At 38.3% G+C, this 17,089-nt stretch overlaps 1 protein-coding gene across 1 annotated transcript; it reads left to right on the top strand.

Annotated features, from left to right (window-relative positions):
* The first annotated feature begins 328 nt into the window (after positions 1-328).
* Positions 329-9,735, top strand: LOC144630390 (cyclin-dependent kinase-like 4). Its single transcript, XM_078488756.1, has 11 exons — positions 329-496; positions 672-954; positions 2,558-2,679; positions 3,724-3,796; positions 4,336-4,426; positions 4,669-4,866; positions 6,363-6,445; positions 7,270-7,323; positions 7,664-7,783; positions 7,877-7,964; positions 9,285-9,735. Exons 2-11 carry the CDS (start codon positions 787-789, stop codon positions 9,338-9,340), a joined length of 1,053 nt encoding a protein of 350 aa, XP_078344882.1. The 5' UTR covers positions 329-496; positions 672-786; the 3' UTR covers positions 9,341-9,735.
* Positions 9,736-17,089: the final 7,354 nt, after the last annotated feature.

Here is a 17,089-nt window from a genome sequence, read left to right as displayed (position 1 = left end):
ACAATTTTGTGTTCTTTGCCAAGTTTGAAAGAAGAAGATTTTCAAATTTACATGTGGGTAGACAATCAGCTAGCGGGAATAAAATCATGCTGGGAAGAATTTGTCAAAGAAAATTAATTTCTAAATAAAACAGGTTATCTCTCATTTGAAATCTCTTACAAAATATAAAATACTCCTCTGTATGTTATTAGAAAAAATCTTTGAAAAAATATCGAATTCGCCAGAAATTTTGTGCTTATTGAAGTGCGGACCTGTGAATTCTAAACACGTGACTTGCTGTCATGGCGACTTCCTAATAAGGAGCCGTGCTTTGGGCCCTTGCGTCACGACACAGTCGGGTTCGTTGTCGAAGAAGTTCGTGTATTTTCGATTAGCAAGACTGTGTTGTGATTTCGTCCTAGTAACAGTTCCGTTGCTTTGTTCACTGGATTATGGAAAATCTCGGTTGAGGAGGCGTTATTCTGTGTTGTCGCGATGATTTGTTTCGAAAGAAAGGGTAAGGAACTCGCATTTGAATGTGTGTTACGAAAAATTATGGCGCGATGTTTTGTGTATGTGTTTTTGCCTTATCGATCGTGTCCGTTTATAGATCAAGATGTGTCAGTGAAGGCTCCGTTAATGATATAGTTGATATCTCTCAAAACATTTAATGTTTTTGCCTTTTGATACAGGGCGAATGCCTTCTGCCTTCGTGTAAATCTCTGATCTCCATTTGTGACTTCGCTCGGTCGGTCGATGCTACGGCAACAAGAAATCGGCAAGAGCTGAGTCGGACATTTTTCGCCAATGGATAAGTTTGAAAGGCTTGGAAAGATCGGTGAAGGATCGTACGGTGTGGTCTTCAAATGCAGAAATAAAGAAAATGGACAAATTGTCGCGATCAAGAAGTTTGTGGAATCCGAGGACGATCCTTCGATAAAGAAAATCGCGATGAGAGAAGTTCGCATGCTGAAGGTTTGTGGTCAAAATGTTTTCATCCGGTAACTTATAATATACACCTTTAGTTTCAACGTGTGAAATTCCTTTTACAATGTATACGTTTATATCCGTAGCATTGATGGTATGTTCTTCTCGGTCAGAAATTTTGCAATCTATCAAATCTTTAACAAGGGAGGAATTTTAATCTGACCGAAAATCTTATTAAAATTAGAGCTTACAAATTATAAGCTCTATGCCTACCGTATTGCTTGCTGGTGATGAAATCTGAGAGATCTGAAGTGCTCTATACTTGTCGCCATTGTTTACTGCTTTTATATTTCGAGTGACCGTTTCTATGTAGTTTATTTGTTTGATAGAGGGCGATCTAAGGTACAAATGATTGAGAATTTTTCGAAGTTCTTAGTAACCTTGGTAAAACTGAACTTGAGCCATCATGAACAATAGTATTAGGCTATAAGCTCGAGTTTTCCATCACTCAAAAAAATGGTTGAATTGTTTTAATATAATTTTTGCAAAAATGGTATTTTGCTTTCCGATTTCACATTAGATTTTAAAAAAAAAAAATAGTATGCTCTGTATGACATCTTGTGGCCAGGTATAAACCAATCTGATTGGTCGCACGGCAGCTCAGTAATGTTGTTATAAATGATAACTGTGTATTGGCAAGCTCATAATCGCAGTGGCCTTGTGGGTACATGTTTCAGTTGACAGTCAGCCGAGTAGTATGTACCAATTTAGCATCTTTGCCAAAAAGTATGAAACTTTTTTAAGAGTGTTGCTGTAAATAACTGCAAATAACAGCCCTTTGCCAGACAAATGTCAGTGAAACTTGGCATTTTGACTGGTGAAAGCTTAGTCTTGCCTGATGCACTAACTGGGTAGATCTTTTACAGTTCTAACCGTAAAATTTTTTCCCTCATAATAGCTTTCCAAAGTTACATGTACAGCTGTATGTGAAGCTTTCAAACACCAGGCACTTTTTAAAGATAGATCACATGAAAAAAAAAAATACTCTTGAACCTGACTGACTTCTTGTCAGGTCTACAAATGTGTATTGTCCCTAAACTGACAAATGACTTGCTAGAAGAAAAAATATTTGCAGGCTTGTGTTATGGTATTTATTTAATAAAACGCCTCCCTCAAAAATCTGTCCTCAATAAACGCCACATTTTAGAGTAGAAATATTAATAAATGCTGCCCTCAAATAACAGATTGTAAAAATGTTCAAGATATTGAAAATGACTTTTCAGACAAGCACTAAATAAAAACATTTTTCTGTTTTTTAAAATTCAAATGTTCAGTTACCATACTATTGTTTGCAAGATTGAAATTTAAATAAACGCCCCCTTAGTATAAACGCCACCCTTGAATAAAGCCTACACTTGAAACGAAAAATTTAATAAACCCCCTGCAGCGTTTAATCAAATATGGTATTCTCAACTAGCAGACCCAAAAATGAAAATACAAATGTAATTGCACATGTGTGGACTTACATGTAACTTACCGATAATAGCTATAATTGTTCTTTGGGGTCTGACTAAGTACAGAATAAAAATGTCTTTTTACATTCATGTTACAGTAGCTTGTCAGGGCTCAAACATTTTATTTGATTCCTTAGACCCTAAAGCACCATAACCTTGTTAACCTGCTGGAGGTTTTCAGAAGAAAACACAAGATTCATATGGTGTTTGAGTACTGCGATCATACTGTGTTAAACGAGCTTGAAGCTCATCCGCGAGGGTATGTACACTGTATGTTTATTGTTTACACTCTATTTTATTGATTAAATGCCAGGAGTATTTAAAACAAAAACTCTGAAACCGTATACAGCACACCTAATGATTGATAAGAATCAGTTTGGCATGTTTGCTTGGCATGTTTATTTAAATCTTGACAATACCCAGAGGGATGTAGTTAAGAAAACACGAAGCTGGCTCATCAACAAGCCCAGCTGGCTTTTCTGGCCTTGCAGCACTGAAAGTTTACCTAACTCTCTGTTTTCATGTGAAATTTCAGCCGGATATACAGTACGTTCTCTTTCTTTTAGCCGGTAGCCAGCCCTTAGCGACATACCTGTATCCATGGGCAGCGGACCCAGCGGTTGCTAGCACCTGGCATTAATTAAGACCCAAAGTTAAATTAAGAAAGTACAGCTTGTGTTAACCAATAAGCACTAAATGGTCTGTTCCTAAGCCTTAGTGGCCTGTCAGACAAAATATTCATAAGACAGTAAACAATACCCAAACTTCAACACAATAGCTTCATGTACAGTACTGCTCAAAAGTAAGTACCACCCTCTCACAAGACGAGATTCTCGAGACGCTTGAAAAAACTGCAAGTTCACGGCTCTAACTTCTCTCGAGATTTTTATTAATTACCCATTGTTAACGATACATGTAGAAACAGTAAGTGAGCGAACATCGCCTAGTAACCAATAATAGTTGCCAGAACACCAAATAATAATAATATAATAATAGTTGCCGCAACACCAAGATACACATTGTACCAAAGTAAAACCAAAACCATTTGGCACTTGTTCATATCCATGTTCACACCTTAATGCAGATGACATGTACTTGCTTTGTGTTTGTATTGGTTCACTGGATTGTTTGTGTCCTCAGTGATTGGCCAGAATTATTACTATGGCTTTGGTTTTGCTACACTCAACTGAAAATCTGATCCCTGTAGTAATATGGATCGTATAGGGATATACATGTAGCCACTCCTGCTCCTGTTTATACAACGTAATGTACTTTGTATTTTTGTTATATATTTTTCCCTTAGTGTTGAAGAAAAATTGGTCAAGAGAATCACCTACCAGACCCTCCAGGCAGTCAACTTTTGCCATCAACATAATGTAGGTTCAAATCCATTGGTCGATCTCTGTATAACAGGATTGAGGAAACACTGAACAGAATGCACTCTGTTTCAGTTCCATTCCTGTTCCCTCATGCATTTTGTACATTGTAACTCTTCAGCATCCATTTCATATCTGATCAGTATAATTACATGTACATCTGTTATGTATCCATTCCATCTCTGTTCGTTTGACACTCAATAGGTGCTCTGAATGGAACTTGTTCCTAAGAATTGGTTGTTGGAAGTCAACAAGAACATACCCTTATGAGTTACAATGTACAAGGCTGCAAGCGAGTGCCGGCTTATGATAATTATTTGTTTTTGGATTAAATGATTGTAGTTTACTGTTAGCATAATTCTGAGCAAAGAAGGTGGTTAAACTTAAATCGCAAGGTTTTGAGCGTCTTTAAGCTTCTTGTTGTGCACATTCCTGCCAATCAGACAGTGTCAAATGAATGTACCATGTCCATAATATTTAATACAGTTTATGCCTTGATGTGCTGACCTAAGCATTGTTGTATTGATCCCTGCATACAGTGTATCCACAGAGATGTGAAACCAGAGAACATTCTCATCACCAAAGATGGAATTATAAAGCTGTGTGACTTTGGATTTGCCAGGATGCTTAGTAAGTAATGCAATGTTAATCTGTACATGTAACAATAGTAAAACTGTGCAGCAGAAAAAACGCTTTATCGCGCATTCATGCGAAAATATGTGCACAGGTGTTTTGTATGTGTGTTAATCCCTTATTTCTAAGCTGTTCTGTACAAGAACATTGACTGTATACAGTACATGTTATGTATGCAATTTTCTCTTTAGATTAAGAACATAATGTTGTTTATTAATACGGCTTTTTTAATTTTTCAGATAAAAATGATGAGTATACAGACTATGTTGCGACACGGTGGTACCGTGCTCCAGAACTTCTTGTCGGCGATGTCCATTACAGTTACCCAGTTGATGTGTGGGCGATCGGCTGCGTGTTCGCAGAGCTTATCAGTGGTCAGCCGCTGTGGCCTGGGAGATCAGATCTTGATCAGTTGTATTTGATCAGAAAGACTTTAGGTATTGATCATGTCCTTTGATTACCAAGAGTGATTTACATGCAATTTCTCCTTACAATATCAATACAGTATCAAGCAGACATGCGATGAGAATAAACAAAACCATCAACTAGGAGACATTGTCTTGAAAAAAGCACCAATAGCTCACAGCTTCAAGCAAAAAAAAAACACCAATATCTCACAGCTTCCTGTTGAACACTTCATCTTCATTACTTATTACCGAGCTTAAAATTTACCATCTTAGATATTTACTACAAACTTCATGATTTCGACATTGCTGATCGTAGCAGTATGAACGACGCGTGTCACATATCAACCTAGTAAATAGCCAAGCTCACAACGAGTCTCTCATAGCTCAGTTGGTTAGAGTGCCCAACTGGTATCTGGGAGGCCATGGGTTCGATTTCCGTTGGGGACTCAGAATTTTTCTTTGTCCCATGCTCGTGTCATGTTGAACATTTCATCTTCATTATCTCACAGCTTATTTGCATTTACAAACTGGGTGTAAAAAATGTGTGGTACACATGTATGTAGTCAGATAAAAAGTCAGTTACATACATCTACTGTTAAAAAATATGCTTTGGGGTTAGGGGGCAAAAAAATAGAATTGACTGGTTTTGGGTTTTCAGAATTGCAAGCAACAATTTTGCAAGGGCGAGCTTCAAGTGATAAAACTAGCATAACGGGAAAAATAATAATATTGAAAAGGTCTTTCAGAAATTGTCAAATGGTAGTGTCCAAATTTTAGTTGTGAGTGATTAGATGTATTTGTCACATTTCTGTCATTGAGGTTATTTGCTACAATGTAATGACAACATACATTGGTCAACACAATTTTACTGAGGCGTAACATTGCAACCTTTACATGTAGTTCCTTTTTGACCTGAATGCATGTTTACCAACCTCAAGAATTGGCGTCCCAAACTCATGATTCGAGAAATCGATCGAATAAATAATTTATGGAAGCGTATGAATGATTTATGGTAAGCGTATCACTTTGTGTTACAATTTAGGCCCATGGGAATTTGAGCCCTCTATAAGACTTTGTATGGAGTTTTAAAAGAACGTGGAATAAAAGCGCTAGACCGAATAAAATTTTACCTCCTTTTCGATAAAATAAAGAAAAAACTCCCAAAAACGATGAAATAGCCCAAAAGGACAATAGAAACCAAGGAAGGTGAGTACATTTTCCCTATTTTACTGAAAAGAATATTAGTAGTCTTGTCCCACTCTTTACGCTTACGTAAATCATTTATTCGACTGCTTTCTCGATTCCTGAGTTTGGGACACCTGTGATCTAATCAATAGTTTCATGATTCTAAAAAGAAGTAAACAAATGCAGTTTTAATTATTCTGTTTTGGACTGCAATACACACAAAACAGTTGATGACAAATGTCAGTACTGCCAGTGAAAATGAAGAAAAGTTGTTGACTCAGGAGCGTTTTACTGATTACTTTGTCTAATCAGAATGTTTGTGAATTTGATTCTGTCTTTAGGTGATCTCACTGAAGATCAAAAGAAGATCTTCAAGGCAAATCAGTTTTATCGTGGGTTAGCTATTCCAGAACCTCAAGAAATGGTAAGACAAAGTATACAGTCCGACCTCCATTTAGCGGCCACCTATTAAGCAGCCACCCTCCATTTATCGGCCACTTTCCAAAGTCCCGATTTATTTGTCACTAAGCTTCTGTATTTGATACCTCTATTCAACGGCCACCTCTATTGAGCGGCCGCGGCCACCTTTTTGCTGTCGCAAGTGTATTATTTATATGGGTTTTTACCTCCATTTATCGGCCAGCAAATTATCTTTTCAAGCGAAATGGTGACAGATGATACATATCGGCCGTGAAATATTTTGATTAATTTTTTCACACACTAACTGTTGATGCAAAAAGGCCTAAGAAACTTGTCAACAATTTTTTTTTGTATATTTTTCTGTACATAATCAACCCGAAGAAATACTGTACATTTCAACTACATGTACGTGCCCTCTGTGTTAGAGCTAGAACTATGCATGGCCTGGCAATGCACTTGATGTTTTGTTACAATGAATTTTGGATTTATTTTCATTTTTATGTTCACTTTTTAAAAGCATTTTGCTATATAGAGTCAAAAAATCATGATTACTGCCATTCCTATCCAATTTATATTGTACCTCTATTAAGCAGCCACTTTTCAAAGTCCCGAGGGTGGCCGCTTAATAGAGGTCGGACTGTATCTGCTAATATCGTTTTTTTTAAATCCCATGTGGAGTTTTCTTGCAGAGTTAATTTTGTACGTGTAGTATTTATAGCTAGGCACAGCATTGACAATAATTATATCAGCAGTTTTTAAGTTCATTTTCTAGACTTCAAAACATTAATTGGTGCTGATTAGATCTATTTTATGTTTGCTTTCTTTCAGGATCCATTAGAGTCAAAATTCAAATTACCAAGTCATGCAATGAGTTTCATGAAGGTGGGTAGAACGAAATAAACTTCTTTGTAAAGTATGCAATGATTTCTGAACGGGAGCGAATGGAACGGTTATTTTCTGGGATATTTTCCAGAACACCCAAAACTGTTAAATGTTTGTAATGAAAACCATTCAACCAAAAATCCTGGGTAGAAATGTTGCGAAAAATTAAATTAAAACCCGAATTTTTTGGTGCAATGAAAAGTACAGTCCAGACTCTAAAGTCAAAGGTTTCATTGTGGAGTACACAAAAACGCCCCAAGAGAGACATTTATTTATTCAGCTTAAAGTCCTGAAAATTAAATTAGGTATTTAAATATTATTTTTGTTGTCGTTGTTGTAGGGATGTTTTGCCATGGAACCCAGTCAGCGGCTAACTTGCGCAGAACTGTTGGCGCATTCGTATTTCGATGATTATGAACCTATGAGACCACCCCCTGCTGTGAAGACAAGAAAAACCAGGGTAGGTCGGAATGATTGTCTTGTGCTGTACCTAGTTTAATAAGCTACTTATGTAGGAATCTGTGTTAAATGCTTCCCTTTCTCTTGTATTTAGCTCCGAGCCAAACCTCAACTCGACAACGAACCACCCTCACATCATTTACCGCAACTTGCTACTGATTCTCCAGCGCCTGACAGAACAGGTGAGTTATCAACTTATGATTTCTCCAAACATTATCAATAAATTGTCAAGCAGAAATGTGATGAGAATATAGAAAAATCATCAGCTAGATAACAATCGTGAGTTGGGCTATGCACGTTTGTTGCGCATTGCACCAGTTGAATGTTTTTCTTTAAGTTCCGACAAGCTTTGTGCAATTTGTGTTGGTTGTGATTGGAAAGATTTGAGGACTAGTGCAATCAATGTTATTTTTTCTGCCAGTCAGTCGCAAAACCAAATTAGCTGTCAGTTAGCCCTTGTTTAAAGTCACGTGACTTTCCCCCCTTTCCACTGGTTACATGTTTTCCCGCGCTTTTCTGCCGGTGACATGTTTTCCCGTGCTCTTTATGGCATGTACTAGAACCAGGAACACCGGAACACCATGGAACACCGGAATACCCCGGAACACCACGGAACATCCCGGAACACCAGGGAACACCGAAATTTTATCAGAATTTTTTTAGGAATTTGACGGTATTGTAGCAGCATATACTAAAACCCGAAACGAAATGAAACGAAACGGTTAGCTTTCACTCCGGTTTGCTTGCGGTTAGTTCCACGCCGGTTTGCTTGCGGTTAGTTCCACTCAGATTTGCTTGCAGTTAGCTTTTATTTGTTGGTTAGGTTTCGTTTCGTTTCGGTGGTTTCGTCGTTTCGGGTTTTAGTAACTACCGAAATAAACGAAGCGAAACGAAACAAAACCTAACCAACAAATGAAAGCTATTGTTCATTTCGGGTTTTAGTATATGCCGCTAAAATACCGTCAAATTCCTAAAAAAATTCTGATGTTCTGGGGTGTTCAGTGGTGTTCCGGTGTTCCTGGTTTTAGTGCATGCCGCTCTTTATCGTGCTTTTCACTGGTTACATGTTTTCCCGCGCTTGCCACTAGTTACATTTTCCCGCGCTTTCAGGGGGTAACATGTTTTTTCTTGCGCATTCCACGGGTTAGAGTTTTTGAATTCCGCGCTTTCCAAGGATTACATTTTCTCCCGCGCTTTCCTCGGTTACATGTTTCCCACGCTTTCCGTGCGTTACATTTTTTCCCGCGCTTTCCACGGGTGACATTTTTTCCCGCGCTTTCCACGGGTGACGGGTTACAAGTTTCCCGCGCTTTCCACGGAGTTTTCCACGTTTTCCCGCCCCTTCCACCTATCGTAAATGTTTAAACTTCGATTTCTGAATGGTTAATTAAATCTTTTGTCACTGTTATGATTGGCTGTGTTCATTCTGCTGTTGTCTTAACCTCAGCCACGACGCTATTTTGCCTTTTATGAAAGTAACCGCTATTCTCTTTCCCTTTCAGATAAAAACAAGGACAAGACGAAACTTAGCAAGCTAGATCACCTACCGTCCATTTAATCATCGGAAACTGTTAATATTATAATAATATAGTATTGTATTCATAATGTAGATATATTAAATGCATGGATATTGGGCAGATTTTGTTATGCCTTATAAACTCTGCTGGAATGGGGTTTCATAAAAAAATAAGTCGATCTTGTTTTCTTGCGAGTTTTACGTAGGGGATATGTAAAAGCTACATGTGTCCTTAATTTCAAGGAGTGTTCTCGCAATCAACTAAATAATTTAAGAATTTTAAGCTACTGAGTTTTTTGCTGTATTTATATATATCTTGGAGTAAAAAAAAAAAAAACTTATTACGTATTAAATTATTAGCATTTGTAAGCTCGGGAGTCCATCCGGGTGTATCATATGAAAACTCTAAGGTGGACATATGTATCTAAATTAAACGGAGAGAGAGAGCGTTGAAGGTACATGTAAGACTTCTAAACTATAATATACTGAAAGTTATGAACAAGAACAATGAGTTAAAATTCTGTTTCTCGACCTAAAAGCAGCTTTGTTAGTTATATTCCTTTTCGTCGAATTTGTGTGTGGAAAACTGTTTCTGAACTATTTTGTGTGGTTTCATTGTCAAAAAAAGAATCTTTGTCGGTGTCGTTTACGATATATTATGCTGGGGAAATATGTAAGGTATAAAGACGTTTATAAGGTATAAAATACATCATAAAGATCACGATAATTTAAAGATCGGGACACACTTAAGCGACAGGTCTCTCCGAGAAGGCGCTTGTTCGGTGCACACGCAGCGAATTTGGAAGAGTGGGAATGCGAACTAGTTTTTCAATATGGCAAAAATACATGACGCTCCGGCTCTCATTGGTTAATTTATATTTTGACGCAGACATATATATATACACGCTGCGACAACGCTGCTCTCGCTCATTTTGTCACTGCGATTAGTCGCACGAATTCAAACTGGTTTGAATTCGTGCGACTGATCGCAGCGACGTAGATTGTCGCAAGAATGCACCATGTCACACGAGGCAACATGTTGCATCAACTTGTCGCCGTGATATGTGGCAGCTACTTGTCGCTTAGTGTGTCCCGACCTTAAAGCGATTCTGTTTTATACAAGCTGGTCTTGAGATCTCAAACAACCACTCTAGGATTGACTAAAACACACCCCAAAAAAATGATAGGAGTCTGGCATATTTGGTCAAAACTAAAAGATATCGCCACAGTCGTTTTGATACGTTTGTGTAAGAACTTTTAACATGATCGTTATTGCTCAGAGTTGAATGGATATTTCATTTCGCATTTCTGTGTAAACAAAACAAAAAGTGTCGCCAAAATAGCGCATTCTGACACCTTTAGCAGTGTGTTAACGCTGTTGACATATAGAGAACATTAAAAAAATAAAATAGAACTCATTTGAATTGTTTGACTCGTTTATCTCAGCGATCTTGTTCTTGTATTTTTTTTTTATAAAATGTCCGAGGAATTGCGCTCGCTATGATTGGCCAGTTCGAATTCATTAATAAAGAAATAAAAAACGCACCCGAGTGCATTGTTGAGTTATAAAAGCACGCGGGAATTTTTAAGAACACGAGAGAAGTGCATAGAGAAGCACAGGGCGCAGCCGAGTGCTTCTCGCACTTCTCGAGTGTTCTTAAAAATTGCGCGCGCTAAAACTCGTGACGTAAGCAGCGTGCATTATAAGGGCTGGTTCCCACTAGCGACGTTATCGGAAGCGTAAGGGGCCTTACGTTCTAGTGGAAATCAAAAAACGGAGTCGTAATCGCAATCGGAAGCGCGACGGAATCGGAAGGATCAGAAGGTTTCCTTTTTCTTCTGATTCCGCTTTCGTCCCTTACGATCTTGTGGAAACCAGAAATCGGAAGTCGAATCGGAAGATAAAGCCAATCACAAAGCTCAATCCCATTACGCAAAGTCGTGCTTCAGAGCAATATGGCGGCCACCGCAGACGAGAAACTGGCAGAAGCGGTGAGAAAATATCCAATACTGTACGAGAAGTCCTTAAACGACTTCAAAGACAAAGTAAAAAATCGTTTGGCCTGGCAGGATGTGGCTGCTGAGATTGGTCTTCAATCTGGTATGTATTATAACCGGAAAAATTGAAATTTGAAATATGCAAACGAAGTGAATATATTTCATGCACCCAACATTTTCTTTTCCTGTTTTCTTCTTTTTTAACGTCGAATTATAATTAACAACAGCAAAAGAAGAATGACATCGTTTTCCGCCATCTTGAATACTTACAACATGTAAGCGAGGCAATGGTGAGCGTTGCGTTACCGCTTCCGACGCTTCCGTCGTTTTGATTTCCACTAGATCGTAAGGTTCTTACGATTACGACTCCGCCTCCGATTCCGATTCCGTCGCTTACGTCGCTAGTGGGAACCAGCCGGGTAGAAACTGCTTATTTTTAAATAAACACCGGAGGCGTTTGATCGAGGTCCCGGTGTATATTCGTATCAAGAAATGGTTTATTGTTCCGGCTCAACTTCTCACATTAAGCATTAAACAATAGTCCTTTTGTTCTTGGTAGCGCTGAGGAACTTTGGCCGAAGCTAAGCGGAAAAGTTCGTGACTAACCGGAAAATTTTCGGTATGACAATTTTGCTTCATTGGGGGAGTGGGTAGCGTAAATTTGCACTAGTCAGGTCAATTTTCACAGGTGTACCCTAGGGAAAATTTGACTGTCGGTGTGCCCGTCGGACTGATTAAGAACACGAGAGTCCAAAAAAATTACCCCTATGTGTCTCATTCAGACCACCTAAGTCTGAATAAAAAACGCCTGGTATTACTCAAAGTACGAAAACAACCACGCTAAACTTTTTATTCATACTTGTGAAGGCGCGAAACAACGCTTTGAACTTGAAACCACGCTTAACTTTTTTTGAGGACCCGCACCCACGCTTTAAACACGAAACTTTGATCTACTGTTTGTTATTACTTGCATTTGTGAAGACCCAAACCAACGCCATGAACACCAAATTTTAACTTTTCATTGATACGCGAACCAACGCTTTGAACATGAAACCTTAACTGAAGATGCGAACCAAGTTGAACGCTTTGAACACGAAACCTTGCTTAACTTTTTATTGATACTTATGAAGACGCAAACCAACGCCTTCAACACTAAACTATGGCTTTGGTTTACTTTTTATCGAGACTTGTGAAGACCCTAACCAACGCTTTGAACACGAAAACTTGCTTAACTTTTTATTGATACTTGCGAAGACCCAAACCAACGCTTTGAACACCAAAGTTTAACTTTCTATTGATACTTGTAAAGACGCGAACCAACGCTTTGAACATGAAACCTTGCTAAACGTTTTGTTGATACTTTATGAAGACGCGAATCATCGCTTTGAACACGAAACCTTGCTTAACATTATATTGATACTTATGAAGACGCGCGAACCAACCCTTTTAACACGAAACATTGCTTAACCTTTTTTTACTAAAAGAACTAATTAATCCGATTGACGGCGTAAAGGCACAGTGCGCTAAAACGGTGCATAAAATTTAGCATCCTTGACTACTATATTTACAAGTAAAATATCCGCAGCCATTCAAATAAAAACATAAATATAAAATTATCACATATGAATTTTACTTTTTTAAAGGATTTCTTCGAAGCTTAAAAGGGCTAAAAACGATCGATCTTCTCAGGATCGGTCAGGACATATCTTGCCTAATAAATCATTAGGCTAAAAACAGCCATAGGTTTCCTCACTAACAGAATCCAAGAAGAAGAAATTCTAGCATGAACAGTTTTCTTTGACTTTGTAGATGTACGATTTTGCTATAATTTTTTTAATTTGCGGTCGGCTTTGCAAGAGTAAAATATGTTTTGGAGCCTTGTAATTTGCAAAATGAACAGGAACGGTTTTGAGTGAGAACTATCCTCATGAACTCGTTTGGCATGGCTTTAGAGCACGAAAACGCGAGCAACCATACTAACTAAATCAGTGTTAATATTGCAAAACTTGCCACAAACATGACTCACCGCAGTGGGATTTTCTCGTTCAGGTGTTTTCTTCTTCTGTAATAAGCCTTCGTTACTGGTAAGCTCTCTGTGAAGAACTGAATGCAATCGGTGGCTTTCTGTGCTTTACGTGGCCCTCGATAGTATCGATCAAATATAAAATTGGCATATGTCAAGAACGAAAATTGTGTTTGATTGCTGGTTTCAGCTATCTAGACGCCAGTTGGGCCTGCAAACAGCGCATGCTTAGTTGCATTCACCTTCCCATAGAATTTTCGCCGAGTTCAAAAAACTGCAAATTCTCACTTATCATATAATCTTCAACAAAAGTATAAGCAGCCATAGAGATTGTGAATACTAGCAGTTATTTTTGTATTTTGAAACTCAAACTTAAGGCTAAAACAAGGCGAAAATAACGCTCAAAAAATTTTCTAAAAATAAATTAACAAACACTACGAAGTAATGATGACGAAGCAGGGGTGCCAGTTGTTACCTACGAATATCATTAGTTAAGTTCAGAAGGCTTTTGTTGGCATCTTAAATTCAAGGATACATAACGTGACTGTTTAAAAGCACATAGTAAATGAAAAGGACAGTTAATGTCAACTAAACTGACTTTTAAGGAAAATACTTTTTCCTAAGCAGACGAAACGTTTATCTGAATTGTCTCACATGACATGGCACTAATTGTTCACCATTACAGATCACGAAATGAGAAGGCGATCAATGTTGTTTTTCTAACGAAACTGGGTTTAGCGAGTAATAAATTATTTGAAATGAAACCTACCATTTGGAAACTAGGAAACTGTTTCACGATTGCAAATCAAAATTTTTGGAGGGTGGCGATATTGGTTTTGAGTCGATGCATTATTTTGGTGAATTTCGGATAAGCTGATTTTTTCCCATAGCAACATATTCCCATTTTACAAAATTTAAAAGGTCTGTAATTGATCCAGTGCTTTGTTTGCTTTGGGGTTCCAAGTAGGGATGACGAAGGAGGGTTGTTTATGGTTACATTTAAAGATAATTGGTTAAGTTCAGGGAAAGCTTTTGTTAATGTTGACATTCGAGTTTCAAGGAAAAATAACGTGACTGTTTAAAAGCACTTAGTAAATGAGAAGGACAGTTAATGACAACCTAACGTGACTTTTCGAGAAAATACTTTCTCGTAAACAGACGAAGCATTTATCTGAATGGTCTCACATGACATGGCGCTAATTGTTCACCATTACAGATCACGAAATGAGAAGGCGATCAATGTTGTTTTTCTAACGAAACTGGGTTTAGCGAGTAATAAATTCAGTGAAATGAAACCTACTATTTGGAAACTAGGAAACTGTTTTACGATTGCAAGCAGTTCAGAAAGCTTTTGTTGATATTTGAATTTCAATGATAAATAACATGGCCGCACTTAGTAAATACGACAAACGGTTAATACTGCAAACCGAGTCCTAACTAACAATGAATTCGTTATAAATGTGACCCTCCACCGGAAAACAGGGACAAAGGTGAAAGCACGCTCACAACACGCTTCCACTTTAAAACAAAATATTTCGATTTTTGCACGATTTAAGCATGTTCAGAAACTTGCCTCATTACTGATTTTTTTTTTGTTTCACAGGACACTCTAACACAATAAAGCGTGCGCAGCAGAACAAAGAAACGTGCAAAGCTAAAAAACAAAAGCTGCGTGCGAAATAACACAACACGGAGGCAAGCGTGGCCGAGTGGTTTAAGGCGCTGGTGTTGTAATCCGGAGGTCACCGGTTCGAGGCCTGCCCTTGCCACTAGCTGGATTTGTTTCTCGGTTTTCCCGAGTTCAAATCCTCGACCACGCTTTGTATATAGCCAACTGGTCTGCCTCCTGCCAGTTGGGATTTTTAACCTTGTTATGTTCATTTATAAATTATTTGTTTCCTCTGTTTCAGTGGCATGCCTGTAAACTAGCTATCTCGTTGAGATATGAAGCTAAGTGCATGACCACTATAAACACATATTTAAATTTTTAATTTTAATTTTTTTAAATTTAACACGTTAAGTACGCGAAAAAGCACACAAAGCATGACCAAGGCAAAAATAATTGAAATAATTCTCAACCCATTTTGGCAACTCTTCATTTCGCATTTCTGTGTAAACAAAACGAGAGTGTCGCCAAAATAGCGCATTCTGACACCTTTAGCAGTGTGTTAACGCTGTTGTCATATAGAGAACATTAAAAAAATAAAATAGAACTCATTTGAATTGTTTGACTCGTTTATCTTAGTGATCTTGTTCTTGTATTTTTTTTTATAAAATGTCCGAGGAATTGTACTCGCTATGATTGGTCAGTTCGAATTCATTAAAGCTCCATAAAGCACGCCGCTTGCATAACGCGCGTGCTTCATCGAGTTATATTGCACGCGGCTTACGTCACGAGTTTGAGCGTGCTTATTTTTTTTAACATTTAATAAAAGAAGTAGAAAACTTTCTCCCCGTGCATTGATGAGGACACTCGAGCAGTGCGAGAACGCCTTGTGCTTCTTTATGCACTTCTCTCGTGTTCTTAAAAATTACCGCGTGCGTTTATAACTCAACAATGCACTCGGGTGCATTTTTATTTCTTTATTAGTTGTTTTTGTTTTGTACAGTCTAAGCAACAGCTATTGTAATGGTTAAATTGCCAGTGGAAAGTGAAAAATATAAGTTTCCCTATCTTTTGACAACTTGTTTTCGCCCACCTCGAGATTTCTATGAACGTTCTTAGTAGTGTAGCGAAGAGTACAACGTTTTCTATTTTTTTTGTCCTCCAGAGCTACCCGTCTTTCTAAGCGCCGTTGTAAACTCGTTTCCTCGACCACGAAGTGTCATTTAGTTCCCAGATTTTTTGCGGACTTTGAATTTGTCTACAATAGAGCTGGAAACGATAGGGTCGTGGCCAAATGAAACGAAGGCTCTGGGAACGTAATTGGTTTTTACTTTCTCGCTAAAATAAAACTGGTTCGCTTGCGCGCACTGTACATGGTCCTATATTACTGTTGGTTTAACTCATTGCTGATGTTATGTATCAGTCAATTCCAAGCGAGATCATACTCCCCCCCCCCCCCCGGGGGGCATTTGACTTTTTTTAAAATGTATGTGGGCCAGTTGCACGGTCAAATGCCCCACCAGTCGGGGCTAAAATGTCATTGTGAGTTGGGCTTTCTCGTTAACACTTGGTCCAAACGGACACTCGTGCCCTATTTATTAATCAGCCAATTTTAATAGGAAAAGATGCGTTGAAACTACTTCACATTAACGTAACCAAATACTAACTTCACGAGCTTGAGCTCGCTAGCGTTATACAGTTTATGACACATTTTGTCTACGGTCAAATGCCCGTCCATCCGGGCTTCTGTTCGATCAAATTCCCCACTATCTGGGCCTCAGTAGCAGTCAAATGCCCAGGGGTTGCCCGGGGGGATGATCTCGCTTGGAATTGACTGATACATTATTATTACTCGGAGACTGTCCGGAGAAACCAGTTGTTCAAGTGAAATATCAAATGAAATATCTTCAGAGTTATATCACTGTATCGTTTTGTTTATTCATACTATTATCATGCTCCTCGATAATATAAGCGGCTGTTCCGGTGGGAAATGAAATGGAACAGTCCTTCCCACCTTTTTCAAATGGTTCGCACTCGTCCCGTACCATCGTGTTTGTCCATTTGCCGAAAATTCTCACCGGTTTTTCCACACAAGTGGAAAGTGTTCTGAATTTCGCCAGTAACATGCCTTTGTTTCCCTGGCTTCCAAAATGCCTTGTAAAAT

This window comes from Oculina patagonica, chromosome 11, assembly GCF_052425735.1.
Source record: "Oculina patagonica isolate OP01 chromosome 11, crgOcupat, whole genome shotgun sequence".
Lineage (NCBI taxonomy): Eukaryota > Metazoa > Cnidaria > Anthozoa > Scleractinia > Oculinidae > Oculina > Oculina patagonica.
Note: the sequence above shows the minus strand (reverse complement) of the source record. Positions and strands in the feature narration are given on the sequence as shown.